Consider the following 19,721-nt stretch of genomic DNA (forward strand, 5'->3'; position numbering starts at 1 on the left):
GAGTTGCCTTGTGCATGGGTTCGAAGGGAGGGCCCATGAGTCTGGAAAGTACCACATTTAAGTCCCATCCGGGAGCTGGGTTAGCTATCGGAGGGTGTATCCTCTTTACCCCCTCCATGAAGGCTTTGATAACTGGTATCTTCCACCACGACACTTTAAGTTGGGAAGTGGTGTATGCAGAAAGTGCCGCTAGGTGGACTTTAATGGAATTGAACACTAAACCTGAATCCAGTAAATGGGTCAAGTATAGAATAATGTCAGTAGGAGAGCAGTCAACTGGGTTGATGCTAGTACATCTACACCAGATAACGAATCTTTTCCATTTGCTAGAATAGCAGTGTCGAGTATTAGGTTTTCTGGCTTCCCTGAGGATGTCCATACATCTCTGTGGGAGTTGTAAATGTCCAAATTCTATGATCTCAGGAGCCAGGCTGCTAAGTTCATGGTCTGAGGGCATGGATGCAGTGTTCTGCCCTTGTCTTGTGACAGCATGTTGTACGGGCAGGGAAGTTTCACTGGGGGAGATAGGGACATCTCCATCAAGTGAGCGAACCATGGCTGCCGGGCCCACATTGGGGCCACTAGTATCATTGTAACCTGCTCCTGATGCATCTTGTGCACCACTTTGTTGAGAAGGGGAGTCGGGGGAAAGGCGTAAACAAATTTCCCTGACCATAGAATCGACAGACCGTTCCCCTTGGACTGGTTCTGGGGGTACCTGGAGGCGTAACCTTGGCATTGTGAGTTTTCCAGAGTTGCGAACAGGTCTATTTCCGGGAATCCCCATTGAGTGAAGACGTCTAAGACGATGTCTTTGTGTAATTGCCATTCGTACTCTCCGGGCAGGGGGAAGTCTCTGCTGAGTTTGTCTGCTAGAAGATTGAGTTCCCCTGGTACATGTTGTGACAGTAGGAACATGTTGTGTCTGAGAGCCCACTTCCATATATTCTGGGACAGTTTGTACAGTCCTGGAGAGTGAGTGCCTCCTTGCTTGTTAAGGTAGTACATGGCTGTGGTGCTGTCTGTGAGGACCATCACTGTCTTTTCTTGTAGCCGTTTCTGAAAGGCTTTCAGTGCTTTGAACACCGCTAGTAGTTCCAGCAGGTTTATATGCTTGGATGCTAAGCTCGGAGTCCAAACTCCGTGGGCCGTCTGATGGGATAGGTGAGCCCCCCATCCTGTAAGGGATGCGTCTGTGGTTAGAGTGGCTTCCACTGCGGGTGTGGCAAAAGTTTTCCCTAATAACAGGTTTTCTTTTGTCCACCACCGTAGCGAGAGAACCAAGGCCTGCGAGACCACCACTAGATCGTCCCATTGTCCGCTGGCCTGACACCACTGGCTGTAGAGCCACTCTTGCATTGGGCGCATGCGCAGGCGCGCGTGAGGTACCAAATAAATACATGACGCCATCATCCCTAGCAAGCGCATTGCTTTGCGTACCGTTCCTCTCGGCCTGCTACATAATGGGGAATTTGAAACAGCATGTTTTGGACCCTCTCGTTGGAGGGGAATACGAGGCCGTCCTTTGTTCGAATTAGAGCCCCTAGGAATTGTTTGGTTTGGCTGGGGTCTAAGCTGGACTTCTTTTCGTTGATGGAGAAGCCCAGTTGGGACAAAAGGTCTACGGTCTTTTGGGTATTGGAGAAGCATGTTTCGTAAGAATCCCCTGTTATGAGCCAGTCGTCGAGGTAAGGGTATACCGGGATGGATAATCTGCGCAGGTGGGCCGCTGCCACTGCCAGTACTTTCGTGAATACCCTTGGTGCAGATGCTATCCCGAAGGGTAGTACTCTGAACTGGTAGTGTTTGTCCTCTATTTTGAACCTGAGGTATTTTCTGTGCGATGTCAACATTAAAATATGAAAGTATGCATCTTTCATGTCCAGTGTTGTCATGTAATCCCCTTGAGATAACAGTGGGATTACCTCCTGTAAGGTCACCATACGAAACTTTTGGGGTTTGACAAATATGTTAGCCGGCCCCCGACCGGTGATGCATGGGAGGGGACCCGAATTTTCAGGTCATTTGCTGGTATTGGGCGTGGAACCTCTGGGGCTGGAGCCACGACCTCTTCCTTTGCCACGGCGTTGGCCTCTTTGACTGAACTGGGTGTTACCCTGGTTAGTGGGCCAGTTGGAGCCAGAGTAATATTGTTGTTGTTGGTTCTGCTGCTGTCTTTGGCCACGAAAGGAGCGTTTATTACCATAGCCTCGCCTGTTAGGGGGCCTAGAAATTTGATCAAGAGTCTTGATGGTATCAAACTCTTTTTTAGCATGTTCTAGGGCCTCATCTACTGCTTTCCCAAACAGATGCGTCTGTTCAATGGGTTTATTTATGAGGGAGGCTTGGGTTTCGGGCTTAAAACCTGAATTGCGTAGCCAAACGTGGCGCTTGAGAAGTATTCCCTGCACTAGGGAGCGGCCAGCCGTCTCAGCGGCATCTAGGGAGTTCTTAACGATGCCCTGGTTTACCAGTGTGCCCTCTGATATTATAGCTAGCAGGCGAGAACGCAGAGGTTCAGGTGCTTCCTCTGCTTCGCTGCGCAGCTTGTTCCACTGTGCATCTGCGTAGCTAGCTAAAAGAGTTGTTATTAGCAATTCTAGTAGAGAAGGCGGCGGAGGTCGTGATTCTCTTCCCCAGTGCGTAGAGTTTTTTGCCTTCTTTGTCTGGAGGTGCTTCACTAGTGGATAGTGGCACCCCTGCTCTTTTTCTTGTGTTGGTAACCACAAGGGAGTCCGGAATAGAGTGTCCTCTGATGTATAAAGGGTCAGAGGATGAAGGGCTGAAGAGCTTTTCTATTCTAGGGTTGACCCCTCTTACTAAAGCTGGGTTAGTAAGGGAAGGAGAAATTCTTCTTTTAATAGAAGCCAGGAGTGGAATAGATTGGCTAACAGGGGCTTTTTCTTTGATGACTTTTTCTACAAAGTCAATGTCTGGAAGAGTTTCCCCTGTATCAATCTCAAAATGCGCTGCTGCCTTGCGCAATAGTGCATTGAGGGAAGGTTGGTCATCTATGGGAGAGGAGTTCCCATGTGAATCCTTGAGAGGAGAAGGGAGAAAGGCATCAGGGTCTGAATGTACGGATGGGGATTGCCAAGGCTGCACTGACGGTGAATGCCAGGGCTGCGAGGTAGCTGTATCCTCTTCAAACCCTGTAGCAGTGGTGTAAGGATCTTCTTCGAACCCCTCTTCCTCAAGTTCTACCTCTTCTTCTCCACCCAAACACTCCTCATCTTCTTGGAGGTATTGCTCCTCCTCAGTGAGGTCAACCAGCCTAGGAATCTTGACTCTAGGGTCATCCTGTGGCCATTCTCTTTGTCTTTTGTGAGTGGGTGGGTCTTGGTTTCCTAGAAACCTTTCCATTTTCTCCATGCAAGAATGGAGTCTTTCAAGGGTCTCATGGGGTACCCCTGAATAGTCTAGAGGGGGGAAATTAGTGTTTTCGCCTTCGAATCGTTTCGAACGCTCCCACAACGTCGATGAGAGGTTCCCGTCTCCTTCTGAAAAGCCTTCAGGTAGTTCGGAAGCGTCCTTTGGAGAAAGGGGCAGTTCCTGGCTACTTTTATGTTTTTTCGACGCGGTATTCGACGTTTGTTTCGTCGTCCGCGTACGTTTGTCTTCGGCGACAATTCTCGCTAGGCTCTCGACCACGATTTTGTCCGTCGAGGGCTCTGGTGTCGACGTTGTGTGCGTTGCGCGTTGTACCTCGACGGTCGCTCTATGGAGCGTTGCGTCGGATTTTTTTGGGGTAGCGCCCATGTTAGATGGAAGCCCAATCGCTGGTCGCGGCTGCGTTTGCGGGTGGGGCTTGTGACCTTTACGGTCTGCGGTAGACGCCGGAGTGCCCTGCGTCCCCTTCGGCGCTGATGGATCCTTCGTTCTCGACGAAGAAGAGCCGTGGGTAGTGTGTTTAGCCTTATGGGGTTTGTGTGCGTCCTTGTCGCCGGGGTGTTCATCCCCATAAGCAGGGCGTGAGCCGAGCCCGTCGGGGCCGGGGACGGACGACGAGGAGCGGGAGCGCTCCTTCTGGGGGTTCATGACTTCCGTAACGGACGTCGAGTTATCGCACTCCTCGTCACTTTCAGTAACAGCGGCAGCGGGTGAGGAAACTGACTTCGACATTGCGTAGTCCGCCCACCTCTTAACCCTACGTTCTTTAAGAGTCCTGGGTTTTAAGAGCTTGCAGGCTGCGCAGCTGTTCTCTAGGTGATCGAGGGGTAAGCAACGATTACAGAGCTTGTGCCTATCTTTCCAAGTATATTTGCCCCTGCAGCGTGGGCAAAACTTAAATGGTGTCCTCTCCATAGCTGAGGCAATAATAGCTGGCGATAACAACCCCAAGGGAAAGAAAGGGGAGAAAGAAAGACATTCTCAAAGAGAAGAGACAAAGTTCTAACCCCCACTCTCCCTACTGTAAGTTGGCCGTCGAGGCCAGGCCACGTGTTCGGCAGCGCCGAAGGATCTCCTCCGCTCTTCCTCTCCGTCGAAAATCAGTTCGGCGGAGAAACAGCTTCACAGCTAACGTCGAGGGGGAGGGATCGTTATCAGTATATTAAGTTATGACAAAAGGACCGAGGTCCGTGGCAAGTATAGCAATGTCTCTCTAGGAGCTCCGCGAAAAGCGACCAGAAACTGGGTGGAAAAAAACAATCTGAGGGACCTCGACGCGTGAGGGATTGTGGGTACAACGCACGTCACTATAGGGATAGTGTTACAGACACGCCTTGTCGACGTCCCCTTTTCGGCTACGAAAAACAAAATGCAATACTCCGCAGTGACCACTGGATGTCGGACCTATGCACAGCATGTGATTCTAAGCAGATTAACAAACATCAGAAATATATATTCACCATTAGGACAGATAGATTAGCATTTGAATCAATGACCACTTCAACACAAGTAGTCATATGCATAGGAATAGACAGCACTCTTCAGAAAAAAAAAGAAGAAAAAAAAATATCACAGAACAGCTCCCCTAACTCTTATAAAGTCCATCCCTAAAATGGTTTGGGGCCTTGTGCCCTAATGTCACCGATTCAGAAGCATTCCCTCTTCAAGTAGGCATATACAGAGATTTGCAGTGCCACTGGTTACGTTTAAGAAAGAGTCACAAAGTTGGATAAAAGTTAGCATTGAAGTGGGAGGACAAGTGGCCTGTTGTGGCAGGCTGTCGAGTTCCAAGTCTGTTTATTGTGGCCGTTAGCCTGAGGAGGAGCCGGTGTGCTACTGAACTCGAGAAACTCTACAAAACATCATTTGGTGCGCGGAGCGCACGCGGAGGAGTGGGAGGACAAGTGGTCTTTTGTGTTCCGTCGTGGGCAGGAGACAGCCCTTTTACTGCCGTAACAGCATTAATTACGATCATGAACCACGACCTTAGAAGACTTCGGACTACGGCTGGCCGGCGCGTAGAAGACTTCAGTAAGCGGGAGCCCGCAGGGAGGGAGACTGTTGGGGTAAAATCCCCTTTGATCCTTCTTGTACTACTTAATACTATTTTAGTATTATGCACAGATTTGCTAGAATAACAATTATAAGGAATACGGTATATGCCCGATACCTTAAGGAAGTGTATCACGTGACAAATTTAAAGTACTACACGCAGCTCCCAGCGAGTGTCTCACAGAGACGCTGCCAGCTTTTACAACAAGGAGAGAGAGATACAGTGCAATCTCAACTCGATATAATTTGAGGAGCGGACCCCTAGTGGACGACTTCAGAGTCCCGGAATGGGATGGCTCATACATGGAAAAATCTGCACAGCCACAGGAAGATCATCAAGGGTTATTAAGTGTTAACACTCCTTTGGGCGGGTTGGTTCAAGTTACTGCCCAAATTCATCATGCAACTGCCGTCCAAACGGCCACAATGGAGGCGAGCCTCGTTGGGGGGACAAACCCTTTATCTACAAGAGTACATTATTTTACCCTGTCAGCCACCAACATCAAAGGGACAATAGATCGTTTCTTCCAGAGACGTAGGCACAAGAGTATGAGTGTTGTTACTACAAGTGCCCAAAGGCCTCAATATCAAGATCTAGACACTATTGTTGAGAACAAACAACCAGGACTGTTGGGGTTGGGCCTGGATCTTTCACAGTCATCCAATTATTCATCTAACTCAATGAATAACCCCCTGTAACAAGGAAATGTGCTTAATTCAACCGAGGAGTCCAGGGGGAGAGTCCGCGGCCTCCGTCGAACCGAAGCAGGGTCAACCAGTTAACATGAATAATACAGTCCTGCAGATTCCGAGCCAAGACATGAGCAGGGGGGATTACACCCTTCAAGCTTTAAACTTAGTCCTTAATTCACTGGTTAAGGTCTTTGAACTAATGAAGGGAGACGTACAAACCCACACAGGAATCCTCATGGAAATGGCAAAGGACAGAGCAATTTGAATTTACAGTTGTGGGCCTGAGCAATGCAATTAATTGTTCAGTTGCACCCACTCTGACGGAGCTGGGAGACGGACTCTTAAAACAAAGTGGAGAGCTGACTGGGATAAAGGAATCACTGTACCTGTTGTTGGAGGAAGAAAAGGAGACTAAGAAGTCTCTTGCTTATCTCATACAGCTACAAACGATAGAAAAAACCAAGGACCTGGAAATGAAACTAACAATTGAGGAGGATTTACCTAAATCAGCCCAAATAGCTGATGATACCCCTCTTTCCGAGTCAGTCTTGGAAGAGTTTTGTCATTTGTCTCAGGCTGCTGAACGGATAATGGAGCCATCAATATCAACATCAGAAGAAATAATTGAGATACCAGCACAGGAAGAAACTGAAAACAATACCATGGAAAGCAAGTCCACATGAGTCATATAGGAGATGGAGAAGGTAAAGACACAGAAAACAAAAGCCTAACTTACTAACATCCAAGTCATTGGGAACACAAGAGAAGACCAAAAACATGAAGGGGAAAAAAGTTTAAAAATCTAATACAAACAACTTTGTGAAGGGGCTTAGTGCCAAGGGAAAACAGAGGAAAATGGAGAAGCAGAAATAGAAAAACAAATAGAACCCCTTGATCCCAAAGCACCAGTCGAAGACAAATTAAAGAAAAGTAGAAAGGTAAATGCACCAATGACGTCAGAGGAAGGTAGCGTGTTTAAAGCCACTATAGGAGTCCAAACTGAGGATGGGTGGTGCCAGAAAAAAGGGCATGGGACCTCGTACCAACAGGAAGGTGTTCGATCCACGACAACGGGGATACTGCTTAAGCGGGCACCACGTCAAAATCCAGTTCCAAAAACTTTACCCCAGAGAGACATTGGTTTAAAAATAGCTCCAATATCCTATATGTTGTGGAAAAAGACCTCAACAATCACAGGAACAGTGGAAATTCGAACCGAATCCCCCAATGGAAAAGACGAGAAGATGTCCTCTCAAGTTGAAACAGAGACGCAAGACCAACCAATAGTAAGCCATGAAGATAGGAATACGGTCACCTCTTCAATAGAAGAAGTCCCTGGAAGCCAGACTTCTGGTGGGGGACATAACCTTATTGGCCGTGAGCGTAGTCAAGAGGACTTAGCACCCTATGCAGTACTCAGACTCTGGTTCACAAGTGATAATAGATAAACTAAAAAACCATTGAATAGGGGGTAATACTCTCAATGTTTAAAAGGATACCAGATCTTTACCTATTCTCAACTAAGATATTGAGTATGTTCAATTTCCAGAGTTTGGTTCTACATGCTTGGCAGAGGTAGGGTTTGGCTCCAAGATTGGTGTAAAAGCTATTCTTAATGTTGAGGACAAGCTGTGTCTGCAAGGCCTAGAAGTGTATGAAACTAGGTCACGGTATGAAGCAGGTGCTTTGTGTATTAGTGGAAAGGAATGGGCACCAGATAAAGAATTGCATGTACAAAATAAGTTGCAAATGAGTCAAGATGCGGAGCCTCGGGGGGGGGGCTGAACAAATACCTTGGCCAATGCTACCTGATATAATAATGCAAGTCTGCCAGAAATTGGGAGTGGGACCGACATCTCTTTAGTTGGGAAAATATCAGAATTAACAGCTTGCCAACCGGGGGCCTAGTGTACCTGAGTCTTACTGATCCAGGGCACCCCCGCCAGTCCTTTCTGCACTTACCTCAGGGCCCTGCACCCACCCTCACTCAATGCACTTGAGAATTAACCCGAGAGTGGCTCTCTCTGCAGTTACCACAGTCTCCACCGACTGAGTGCACTTGGACCTCCCCCTCCTCTGGTCGTCCTGTGCACTTGCACTGTCCGAATGCACTTTTGCCTGAAGATCATCTGTCTGTTCTCCCTGGTCTTTACACTTTAATGATCACTTGGTAAAACTGCTGAATCGTCGTCAGGTCTATTTGCTGTATCTCAATTATTAAATGTATTATATTCACTTACTATGCCTGTGCAGACTATTATCATCTCTGAATTTTGCACTTTGAAACACTTGCCTGTGTATAGGAGCTTTATAAATAAACATTACCACTACCATACAAAGTGCTCAAGTGAAGGACGCTATAATGGTTCCTGCAAGGATCAGGAGGAAGAGCCGGAGACAGGATTCCCCTGCATGGGAGGCAGAAGAGCTTCACTATAAAATATGAAGGAATCAGCACAAGCCCAAAGCAAAGGTCCTTCACAATGCATCATGTTCAGCTACTCGGGCTTGATTGTAGGTACGTACTAAGGAAAGGCTCAGGAGCCCCAAACCCTCCCCGCACCAACGGGGCTACCTCAATCCACCAATCATCATCCCTTAATCATTTGCAGTGGTTGTACATCCAATGAGGACTGGCCAGCAGAACCCCAGAACTCCACTTTCAAAGCCATACACAAAGATTTGGCTTGAGGGGTCGGAAAGATCCACATCCAGTCAGAACTGGATGGCACTCACTCAAATGGTCACAATATCACCCAACTACGATGGGTAATTTTGGAAACTACACTCATTACCAAGGGGTGGGGACTTTGCTAAGAAACGATCCCAGAGGGAATTATGGTAGATACATAAATTAGACACAGTCCAACCACATGGTCTCAATGAAGATTTTTACTTAGGATCCTTCCTCTGAACAAGGTTGATAATGATACTGCAAAGATTGTTGTCAAAATGTATATGCTTCATACCTTAAATGGTTATAGGAAATCAGATTGTACATACTATGTTGAATGGCCACTACCTACCTGTATTTTTGACTTATTTTGTGAAATGTCTAGTACTGCATCAGATTGTGCACTCCAGTTTTAGGAGACGGGAACCATCTTAGCTATACACCATATATACCATAGCACCTTACTATTTATTCTGACAACAACAGTCTTTCTGGCACTTCACTGCTCTTTGAGTCCTAGAAATACCCTTACTGATATGAAGTAAGCAGTGAAAGGTATCCCAGATCGCATGCTATCGCTCCCATTATAAGATTCTTTTGATTTTTTACATACACTCACAACACGCGATTTTACCTGCAGACAGGATCAGATAATTTGGTTGTATATCTCGCACATTACTCTTTGTTCCTTCCATTACAATAGTAATAAGAACTGTGTTCACAACGCAATTGCGTCACAAGCATAGCCAACAAACGCCACTTGTTTACCTTCGTGACGTCAGACACGTTTTCGAAGTGATGACGTCACTCGCACGACGTATATTTATGCCGCCATGTTCAGCTGCTTTGGACAAGGCAAGAACTGGATAGCTCATGATTCCTCCTATTGTAAGTACTCTTAGACTAGTTCCGCACCATTCCTTGGCATACTTCAAGTCCCAGGTCCTTATTTTTCTTTACTTTTAGCCCGTTTTGTTGTCCGTAGGAACACGGACTTCTTGACAGTGAGACTTGTTCTCGGTTTACCCGCTTCAGCCACACTTATTTGCCCGCTTTCCTACATCTGGAATTTAGCCACACCCTATACTTGAGTAAGTGCTTTAACTTCTCTTTCACTTATGTAGTCAGAACACTTAGTCCAAAGCATAGACATATTCTTGAGGCTAATCTCTAGCATATCTCATCATTTACACAATGCTCTTTTTTAACATATGTTTTCTCTATTTTTGACATGGTATTTATCATGAATTATATTCAGAAATTATAATTTAGGATGGGCAACATTGTAAAAAATTCTGGTTTCTTTAAATTGTCACATTATGAGAAATCTGATCAGGTGTTGACATATGATGATTGAACTCGATTTCTGTACAAGAACAATTTTTAGACGATTTACACTATGATTACTTTGGATGTTATACACTTATTGATTCGTATTTCTGTTGAATATTTATAGATAAATGGAAATTGATTGAACTCACAGCCCCTGATGAAGAGAATGAATCTCGAAACGCGTTGGGCACATACATTTGGAATAAATCACCGTTAAAGAAAAAAAGACTGAATTGACTACTTTTGGTCTTATTTGCATAAACAGACCCACAGAGAAAACAGTGACTTGAATTGAAATACTTATTTCTACTATTCGAAAATTACTAGGCTATTCTAGCCATAGACAGTGTGCAGGGGACGGGAGTTCCCACAACAGGGAACTTACTCTTGTTCTATTGTATTGACAACCCATATGCCAGGGCGGTTTCTTTTCTCCTCTGCACCTTAAACCTGTTTTATATTTTCTTGAATTGATTTACTATAATAATTGTACCACACATTTGGAGTGCATGGTGTCTAATTCGCTAGGTAGTACTAGCCAATAAGAAAGGTTCCTCATCCAAAGAGGATGCATGTATATTAACTGAGGACTAAAGATGATTTTTAAAAGCATGTACCCTTGAACGATATCTGTAAAATGGCAAAATGGGCTACACCACATGCTTTTTTATAAGCACTGCTTAATGGAAACAGCTGTTGAGGGATGCCAATTTGGCCAAGCAGGTCAGATTGACATTTGTAAGGCATCCTCTCATCTAGTGTGCCATCTTCCCAAAAGGTTAGAGTGATTTGATAATCATTTATTAACTACTACGTACAAGGCACTCATCATAGGGAGCACTGTGCTCCTAAATCCATAGCCACCTTTCCTGCAAACAAACAACCGCCATCCTTGCTGAGACAAGTCCAATCTGGTAACACTATGAACTGGGAAAATAATAGTCACTATGGTGTGCAACATGCATGTACTGACTTCACCTTGCTCTGCAGGGTGTGAGAATGTTGCATGCAAATCGACCAAAAGCTGCAAGGATATAAAATGTGCAAATGTCCCATCTTAATGCAGGATGTCACATCCTAGGTCTGCACAGCAGCCCACTGGGTGTAAGGACGCTATGCCAGCGCTGCCATTGTCTTGCAAACAGGACACAATGCCAACACCATGTTAGCATTAACCCTTGCACCCACGCTGCACAAGGTACAAGCGATTGGTGTCCCTATCACTGCAGTTTGCAATAACAGTGCATGCCTGGAATACCCTTGGCTCCACAGGCTGTGCTGCACTATCACCAAGCTTCCACCTGTCTAAATCGAAAGGATGAAATATCAACTCTGTCAGACCATTACCTTTTCTCCATTTCCTGCTTCATATCGATACCCTGCTTTTCCAGCAGCTCCCTCTGTGCAAATGTCCAGTCCACAGGCTCAGAGGGTGTCTCTGCTGATGGAGTTTTCTCTCGCTCTGCCCGTGCCTGCTCCGGATGGTTAAAGCGAAACACATGATTTTTCCCCATGATGATACGATTTCCTAAAGGAGGGAAAACACTTAGTACACAACACAAATGATGACCTGCTATTATGGCTTGGGCTCAAATAGACATATTTCACGCAAGCAAACCATGCATGTCAATGCGCTCCTGCATCATCTTTAACTAGATACCCGGTGTCGTGGAGATACAGTAATGCCACCCAACAACTATTGCGTAAAATGGCCTGTAGATGAAAATTGCACGATCCAAATACAGGCCAGCTGAATTAATTTCACCAACCCCTTTCCATTATCACATGGCACTATATAATGGCCACATTGAATAAGCAACTGCTCCTTTTTCATTTATGTAAGACTCATCAGAGCACAATTGTATGGCCCCAACCAACCCACCTTTGTATGAACGCTTGGAAAGCTAACCAGAAAGCAGCTACATAGACTGAAGTGACCTCTTACTAATTTTTCATTGTTCCATCTGGTAAATATTTACAAAGTGGGCTTATTCTGGCATTTAGTTGGTGGTTCCAAAATAGTTACTTGTATATAAAGAATATATTACAGAGGTCTACTTGCAGTGTACGTCTGCAGTAAGATATTCCCGATAATGTTTACAGAGAAGCATAGATGTTCTCCACACCTCAAGACAGTCTGTGAGCTCACATCAGGGTTTGGAGGAGGCGTTTGCTTGTTGGGGCAACTGTACTTAAAACTAATATCAATTTGCCTCTAGATCCTATACCAAAACTGCAACTTTAGCGCCTTCTTCCTGTTCACACAGTGATAATGCACAAGGGTACAGATGCACAGAACAGCGGTTTACTGTCAACGCACAAACACTCACCTGCACTGACTTATCAACCCACTTGCACTCTCACAGATTGCAGCTGTGAAAGGAGGCACTCAATGGCCTTCTTTCTCGCATGGAACACTCACCAGAGCGCAGCTGCACAGACTGGACCACACGCTTCCCATTGACATAGGTCTCTGACTTTTCACATGGCTCCAACATCACGATCACTGAAGAGTAACAGAAGGATAGAGCGTCAAAAGACTTTCCAGTTTAGCACAAGTAGAGACCAACAGACTTGGCCCAAGATTCACGAAAGGCTACGAACTTGAATGTGTTAAGTGGGAGTAAGAAGCACTACAAGGAGAATTAAGGCATAACCACACACCATGCCAAAAACAGCTGTGTGTGGAACCTCCATCAGAATAAAAACTTGGAAGTCATTATCTCTGGATTCCAGAGCATCGATGTGCAGAAAATAAAGAACCAGTATGCTGCAAATTAGAACTCCAAAATATCCCAACAGGAAAGGATGATGGCACAGAGAATAGTCCACAGCCTGCCTTTTCCAGGCAAACAAGTATTAGAGATCTTCTAGTCCATACACCCCTTTCCGACACCTGTGCCCCAGTAGAACAGTCTCACCTTCGCCAGTCAAGGTCCTCTCACTCCTGAAGCTGCAGTGCTCCTCCTTTATGTGGGCTCCACTCAGAACAATATCCTGTCGCAGCTCAGCATCGGCCTGACCCACTCTATAGGAAAGAAAAGGGGGGTGACATGAAAAGGAACATCCCAGTATACACCAAATTTAGGAGAGCTTTGACCCAGGCCTCAAATGCACAGAAGCCTTTTAAACACTCCCATTTGCTAGGAGAAATGTCTCCTAGCCCCCTCCACCCACCCCCATCCAATCAGAGACATTTTAAATACACATCTACCAGAACGGTTAGGTAGAAAATCCCTTTCTGCCTATGTCTGCGAGTGCCTAAACATATTTCTTTTTGGTGTTTTCTATGATGCTACTAACATTATTTCCCCAGCAAGCCCCATCCAGATCTCACTGGGGGGCGCCACTACTTTTTATGCCCTATGGGGAACCTTATGGCCACCAAGGTACGGGCTACGGCAAAAGTGCCCCTAGTCTCCCATGTCAAATATCCTCAAGACAGGGAGATCATGGCCCGCCATGCATTGCGGAAAAAGGACGTAACATACAATTCAGTGCAAAGCATCATTCCTGCTATGCATAGGGATCAGGATGGGCCAGCTTAGAGTGAGGCGAGGTGGGGGGGGCAGGCATACCTTGTTCAAGTGGAACGCAGATGGATCTTTGGCCAGAAATGCCGGGTGTGTCCGCATAACTACCTTGTCCTTGTGAAAGGTGGTACATGGTTCCAAGGTGACCAGAGCATGGATCTCGCTGATTGTACGAACTGAGGTAAGGCCGACTAGTAAGGCCGTCTTTATTGTGACCAGCCTGATGGCCACGGATGCCATTGGCTCGAATGGTTTGTGCACCAGGGCGCCCAAGGCTATGTTAAGGTCCCACACGGTACAGTCTCTTAATGGGCAGGTAGAGCCTAGCGAGACCTGTCAGATGTTTGGCGATAGGGTTGGAGGAGGAGAAAATGCCATCCTCAGAGTTCCTGTAAGACCCAATGGCTGCAAGGTATGTGGGGCAGGTGTCCACCTGCATGCATGAATGAGCGAGGTGTGCCGAAAATGAGAGCATGTCGTCCAAAGTGCAAGCCAAGGGGTTGATACCCTTGGAGTCTGCCCAGTGGCAGAATGTGGTCCATTTGCTTTTGTACTGGGCCCTGGTGGCTTTGCTCCTGGCGCCCTATATGATCTCCAGATTGGCCTGTGAGAGGCTGAGGTGCCGAAGTGTTACCTGCTCAGGTACCATGCTATGAGGGCTAGTTTCCCTGGGGCAGGGTGGATGTCTCTGCCCCCCTGCTGTGCCAGAAGATGTGCTGGGCCTGTCGGAAGGTGAATCGGGGACACCTCTGAGAGGCTGAGTAGCTCCGAAAGCCATGGTCTGGTCGGCCACCATGGAGCGGTCAGACTAATGAGGAGTCAGCGAGATTGCTCGATTTTGCAAATTACCCTGTGGATCAGGGGAGTGGGTGGAAAGGCATAGGCGTTCTTGCCCGTCCACTGGAGGTGAAATTCGTTGCCCAGAGAGCCGGGGCCCTGACCTTGCCAGGATGCGAACTGGGGACCCTCTTGTGCCAGGTGGCAAAGAGATCCACGTGGGGGTGACCCCACCTGTTGAAGATGGAACAAGTTACTTACCTGTAACTGTTGTTCTCCAGCATGGGTCTGGCATGGATTCACATGCTCATGAATACAAGAATACATAGCAGTATACACATGCAACCACGGGAGGTGGCAAGGCTCAACATTAAGCATTTCAACAACTCAACATTAAGCATCTATTACCTCCTCACCAGGCTCACCTTCAAGCGAACAGGTTGCGCAGCACTGCTTGGCCGACTCTGGACTCCTCCCGGGAATCCCGGTCGACGCAGTAGAATCTTGTGAAGGTGTGAGTCGACCTCCACGTAGCAGCCCTGCAGATGTCCAGCAGGGGCACCCCAGACAGGAACGCCGTGGTAGCAGCGATCGCTCTGGTTGAATGGGCTCTCGGACGGCCGGGCAACGGTCGGTTTGCCAACCGGTGACAGTGCATGATGCAGCCGGAGAGCCATCTGGAAATGGAAGCCTTCGAGAGGGTCTTCCCTTGATTCACAGGTCCAAAGTTCACAAACAGCTGTGACGTCTTCCGAAAACTCTTTGTGCGGTCCACGTAGAACTTCAGCGCTCTAGCCACATCCAGCGAGTGCAAAGTCCTCTCAGCCGGCGACAGGAAGAAAACCGGTAACACCACGGGCTCGTTGAGATGGAAGTCCGACGGCACCTTGGGCATGAAGGAGGGGTGCGTCCTCAGCACTACCCTCGTCTCGTGGAATGTCAGGTATGGAGGTTTACAGGAGAGGGCCTGGATCTCTAGCACTCGTTGTGCAGAGTTGATGGCCACAAGAAACACTGTCTTCCACGATAAGAACTTAAGCGTTGCCGAATGCAAGGATTCGAATGGGGGACCCATGAGCCTGGTCAGCACCACATTGGGCTCCCACGCCGGGGCCGGAGCCTTCACCGGCGGGAACGAGCGGAACAGTCCTTTCATGAACTCCTTCACCAGGCAGGCGATGAGACCACAGAGACGACCGCCACAGAGTTCTGGTGTAACGGGAGAAAGCTGCCGGATGGATTTTGATGGGAGGTGTGAGCCAACCCCGCCTTGGTCAGCGACAGAGTACGGCAGCACTTGAGGGGCCGTAATCCGCAGAGGGCTGATCTTCTGTGCGTTGCACCAGACAGAGAACCTCTTCCACGTGTGTCCATAGCACTTAAGAGTCGAGGACACCCTGGCCTTTGCAAACACCTCCTTGCAGTCACACGGGATATCGTACCCTCCAAACTCTAGTGCTGCAGGAGCCAGGCCTGCAGGTTCAGCGATCCCGGATCGGTATGTAGGATGGCGCCTCCTTCCCTGGCGAGAAGATCTGCGTCCGTCGGCAGTTTGACTGGGGGGGGGGGGCTGACATGTCCAGAAGGTCCGGGAACCATATCTGCCTCGGCCATGCCGGTGCAGCGAAGATCATCCTGCACCAGGACCGTCTGAGTTGACTGATGAATCGCAGCAGCAACGGCAACGGTGGGAACGCATACAAGAACAAGCAATCCCAGGGGAATGAGAATGCGTCGCCCATGCTCCCCGGCTGGGGAAACCTGCTGGCGAACCTCCGGCACTTGGTTTTCGTCACCGTCGTGAATAGATCGATTTGGGGATTGCCCCATCGTCGGAATAGGAGATCCACTTGATCCTGCCGAAGCTCCCACTTGCCGCAAGAGCGCAGCTCCCTGCTGAGCGAGTCGGCAATGGTGTTCTTTATTCCAGCCAGATGGAAGGGTACCAGGAATATCCCTTGGGCCACGGGCCAGTGCCACAGATCCTGCGCTTCCTTGGATAGGGCTGGGGATCTGGTGCCCCCCTGCTTCCGGATGTAGAACATTGTGGTGGTGTTGTCGGTGAAGATCCTCACCACCTTACCCTTGAAGGACGGGAGGAAGGACCTGAGGGCCCAGAACACGGCTCAAAGCTCCAGGACGTTGATGTGTAGTGACCTCTCCTCCGGGAGCCAAAGGCCTCTTGCATGGAGATCTCTGGTGTGCGCTCCCCATCTCTCCAGGGAGGCGTCTGTCGTCACCGTTTCCTGATGCTCCGGGGTCTGGAAGTCCATGCCCACCGCTAGATCGCTTGGCGGAAAGTCTCGTTGAGGGAGATCTTGTCTTCAAAGCTGCCCGCCGCTTGCATCCAACAGGTGTCTAGGAACTCCTGCAGCGGCCGCATCCGCAATCTGCACAGACGCACGAGGTAGATGCACAATGACATCATGCCGAGTAGGGACTTGATGGACCTCACCCTGGCCACTTCCATGGTCAACAGCCGTTGTACCTTGCCTAGGATGGCCTTCGTCCTCGCCTCTGACGGTGAAGCCAACCGTGCCACTGTGTCGAGTCTGGCTCCCAGGAACAGGGCGTTCTGCGACAGTACCAAGTGGGACTTTGCGAAGTTGATCGAGAATCCCAGTTCCGTGAGCAGGCTGACGGTCTTCGTGTGTGATCGACGGCGAGTTCTCTTGACTTTGCTCGGATGAGCCAATCGTCCAGATAGGGATATACGTGGATCCCTTGCAGGCGCAGCCGCGCCGCCACCGGTGCCAGGCACTTGGTGAAGACCCTTGGCGCCGACTTCAACCCGAAGGGCAGGGCCTTGAACTGTTAGTTCCACCCTTGGACCACGAACATTAGGAACTTTCGATGTCCTTTGCGTATGGGTATGTGGAAGTAAGCATCCTCCAAGTCCAGCGACGACAGGAAGTCGCCCTCCTCCAGCTGTCCCAGCACGTGATGAAGGGTGACCATCCGGAACTTCTGGGACTTGATATATTTGTTGAGGCGGCGAATGTCCAGAATCGATCGCCAACCGCCAGTTGTCTTTTTGGACGAGGAAGTACCGCGAGTATACTCTGGAGCCCCGGAGCCTCTTCGGGATGAGTTCTATCGCGCCCTTTTTTAGCATTGCTCATACCTCCAGAAGTAGCTGTGGAACGTGTTTTTCCTTCCTGGCCATGGGTGGTAGATGGGGACACTTTCTTTGGAATTCCAGAGTGTGCCCGTTGGCCAGAGCATCCAGGACCAAACAGTCGGTGGAGATGGACTCCCACGCGCTGACGAACTGCGCCAGCCGGCCTCCCACCGGGGTGCTCGGGTGGGGGCCCGACGTCACAGCCGGTTTAATCTTGCTTCACTGAGGCCTTGCCGCCTTGGCCTCCTTGGCCAAGAGGACGGTGTCCTCCATCCTTGCTGCGGCCTCTGTAGACCTCCTGCGATGACGAGAGAGCCGCTTGGCGCTACGATGAGGAACCACCACCAAATCCTTTGGAGGCTGCTTGAGACCTGCCTCCGGGGGTCTGAAAGGACGGCCGCCGTTGATAGAGAACCCAAGGCCCGGGGCGTCTCGGTGTCCGCCTTGATGGCCTGCAGTGACTTGTCTACTGTCTGGCCGAACAGGTTGTTCCTGTTAGAGGGCATGTCCAGTACCCTGGTCTGAACGTCCTGACGGAAGTCGGTGGCCTTGAACCACCCGCGCCGGCGGAAGCAACCGCCGTTTCCCATCTGGCGAAAACCAGTGTTGGCGGTGTCTATGTCAACCGTGATGGCGTGGTCGGACGCCACCTCGGCTTCCTGTAGGATCTCAAGGGCCTCCGCCCTCTTGTCTGGTAGGAAATGCAGGAGAGGAGCGATCTTGAACCACAGCTCCCTGTCATAGCGTGCCATGATCGCAAGGGCGTTTTGATCGCCTTGATGGTCGTCACCACCGACAAGATGACTTGTCCCATGGCGTCCAGCCTCTTCCCCTCGCCGTCTGGTGGGGAAGTGGAAGTTGATGCCGTCGCCCCTGCTGACTTCTTCTTGGCCACCGCAGAGACCACTGAATCCAAGGACGGTTGAGCTCTGAGGCACATCGGGGCGGAATCTGGGACCCGGTACTACTTCTCATACCGGTCCCTCTTTGCAGGAGCCGTGGACGGGTTCTTGAGCAGCAATAGTTCCTTGTTCAAGATGTCGTCTAGTAACGCTGTCTTCCTCTTGGCCTCCCGTCGTTGGTAGAGGAAACCCTCCTTCTGCTCTTTGGGACAAAGTTGGAAAAGCTCAGATGCCCTGGCGATCATGGCGTGGAAAGGAGCCAATTTCGTCGGGAGGGGTGGCAGGGGGTGATGGGAGATCCATTGCGTCATCACCACCGTCGTTGTCAGTCGTCGCCGTCTCCGTTCCCGTCTCATCCCTCGGCGGAGGGGAAGGAGGCGAAGGCTGGAAAGGAGGGGGTGGATGGATTCGCCTCCGCTTGTTCGGTGGGCTTCCCAATAGTCCAGGCGCTGCTGGATAGTCCGCTGGGGGTAAGGGCAACCTCTTCCTCATCTCTGTACACAGGGCTGGATAGCCATCAAGATCGCTCCTGTGTTGTCCTGTGGAATAGGTATCGGTTGTGACGAGAGGGACGGCTGGGGCGTGGGATCCTCTGTCTCCTCCACGGCCCGCGGCTCCTAGTCAGCTCCACCGTTGCTCTCTACGTTCACCTCGTCGGGATCCCTCCCGTAGAACCGGACTTCCTCAAATTTCATGTCCAGGATCTTCGTGGCGCCAACCAGCTCATCTTCGGAGGTGGTATCTGTGTCCGTTATGGCTACTGTGCCCCCCCCCCTTTCTCGTCCCGGGGGTCTTCGATTCGGTTGAAATGATGATTCCCTCCGGGGTGGCAGGGAAACTCTAGGCCCAGGAGTCGGTTCCACTGGGATAGCCTCCACAGGCTTCGCCAGTGCCTCCACGACTCCTGCAATCGTGGCCTTCGCCAGGTGAATCAGGGCCCTCACGACCTTGCCCTCGTCTGGGGCCTTCACCTTAGGGGGAGGGTCACCGCCTCTCACCCCCCCCTTGGCTTTCTCCGTTGGGATCGACCAGGGCTTCTCCCGAAGCTTACCCGGTTTCTCTGACCTCCTTTTTTCCCCAAGCCAGAGCATTGGCTCGTGGTTGATGGTGTCTGGGACATCGCGCCCTGCCTGAGGAACCCGAACCACGGCACTCCCGGTGCCCGCGGTGCTTTGCCTTATGTTGGAGCGCCCTCAAAGGTCTTAGAAGACCGCTTGGACTTCTTCTCCCCTGCTGCTGGGCTCTTC

General features: G+C 49.5%; 1 protein-coding gene across 25 annotated transcripts in view; it reads right to left on the minus strand.

The window, feature by feature from the left end:
- The window catches only part of KIF1B (kinesin family member 1B), a 2,119,562-nt gene that overhangs the window by 1,613,961 nt on the left and 485,880 nt on the right, over positions 1 to 19,721 (minus strand). For all 25 annotated transcript variants that reach the window (XM_069609972.1, XM_069609971.1, XM_069609973.1 and 22 more), the window contains 3 exons: positions 13,063 to 13,169; positions 12,564 to 12,647; positions 11,489 to 11,669 (listed from right to left, as the gene is read on the minus strand). In XM_069609972.1, coding sequence (XP_069466073.1) covers positions 11,489 to 11,669; positions 12,564 to 12,647; positions 13,063 to 13,169 — 372 coding nt within the window. The remainder of the gene's footprint in view (positions 1 to 11,488; positions 11,670 to 12,563; positions 12,648 to 13,062; positions 13,170 to 19,721) is intronic.

The sequence above is a fragment of the Ambystoma mexicanum genome, chromosome 8 (assembly GCF_040938575.1).
Source record: "Ambystoma mexicanum isolate Mex_15411 chromosome 8, UKY_AmexF1_1, whole genome shotgun sequence".
Classification (NCBI taxonomy): domain Eukaryota; kingdom Metazoa; phylum Chordata; class Amphibia; order Caudata; family Ambystomatidae; genus Ambystoma; species Ambystoma mexicanum.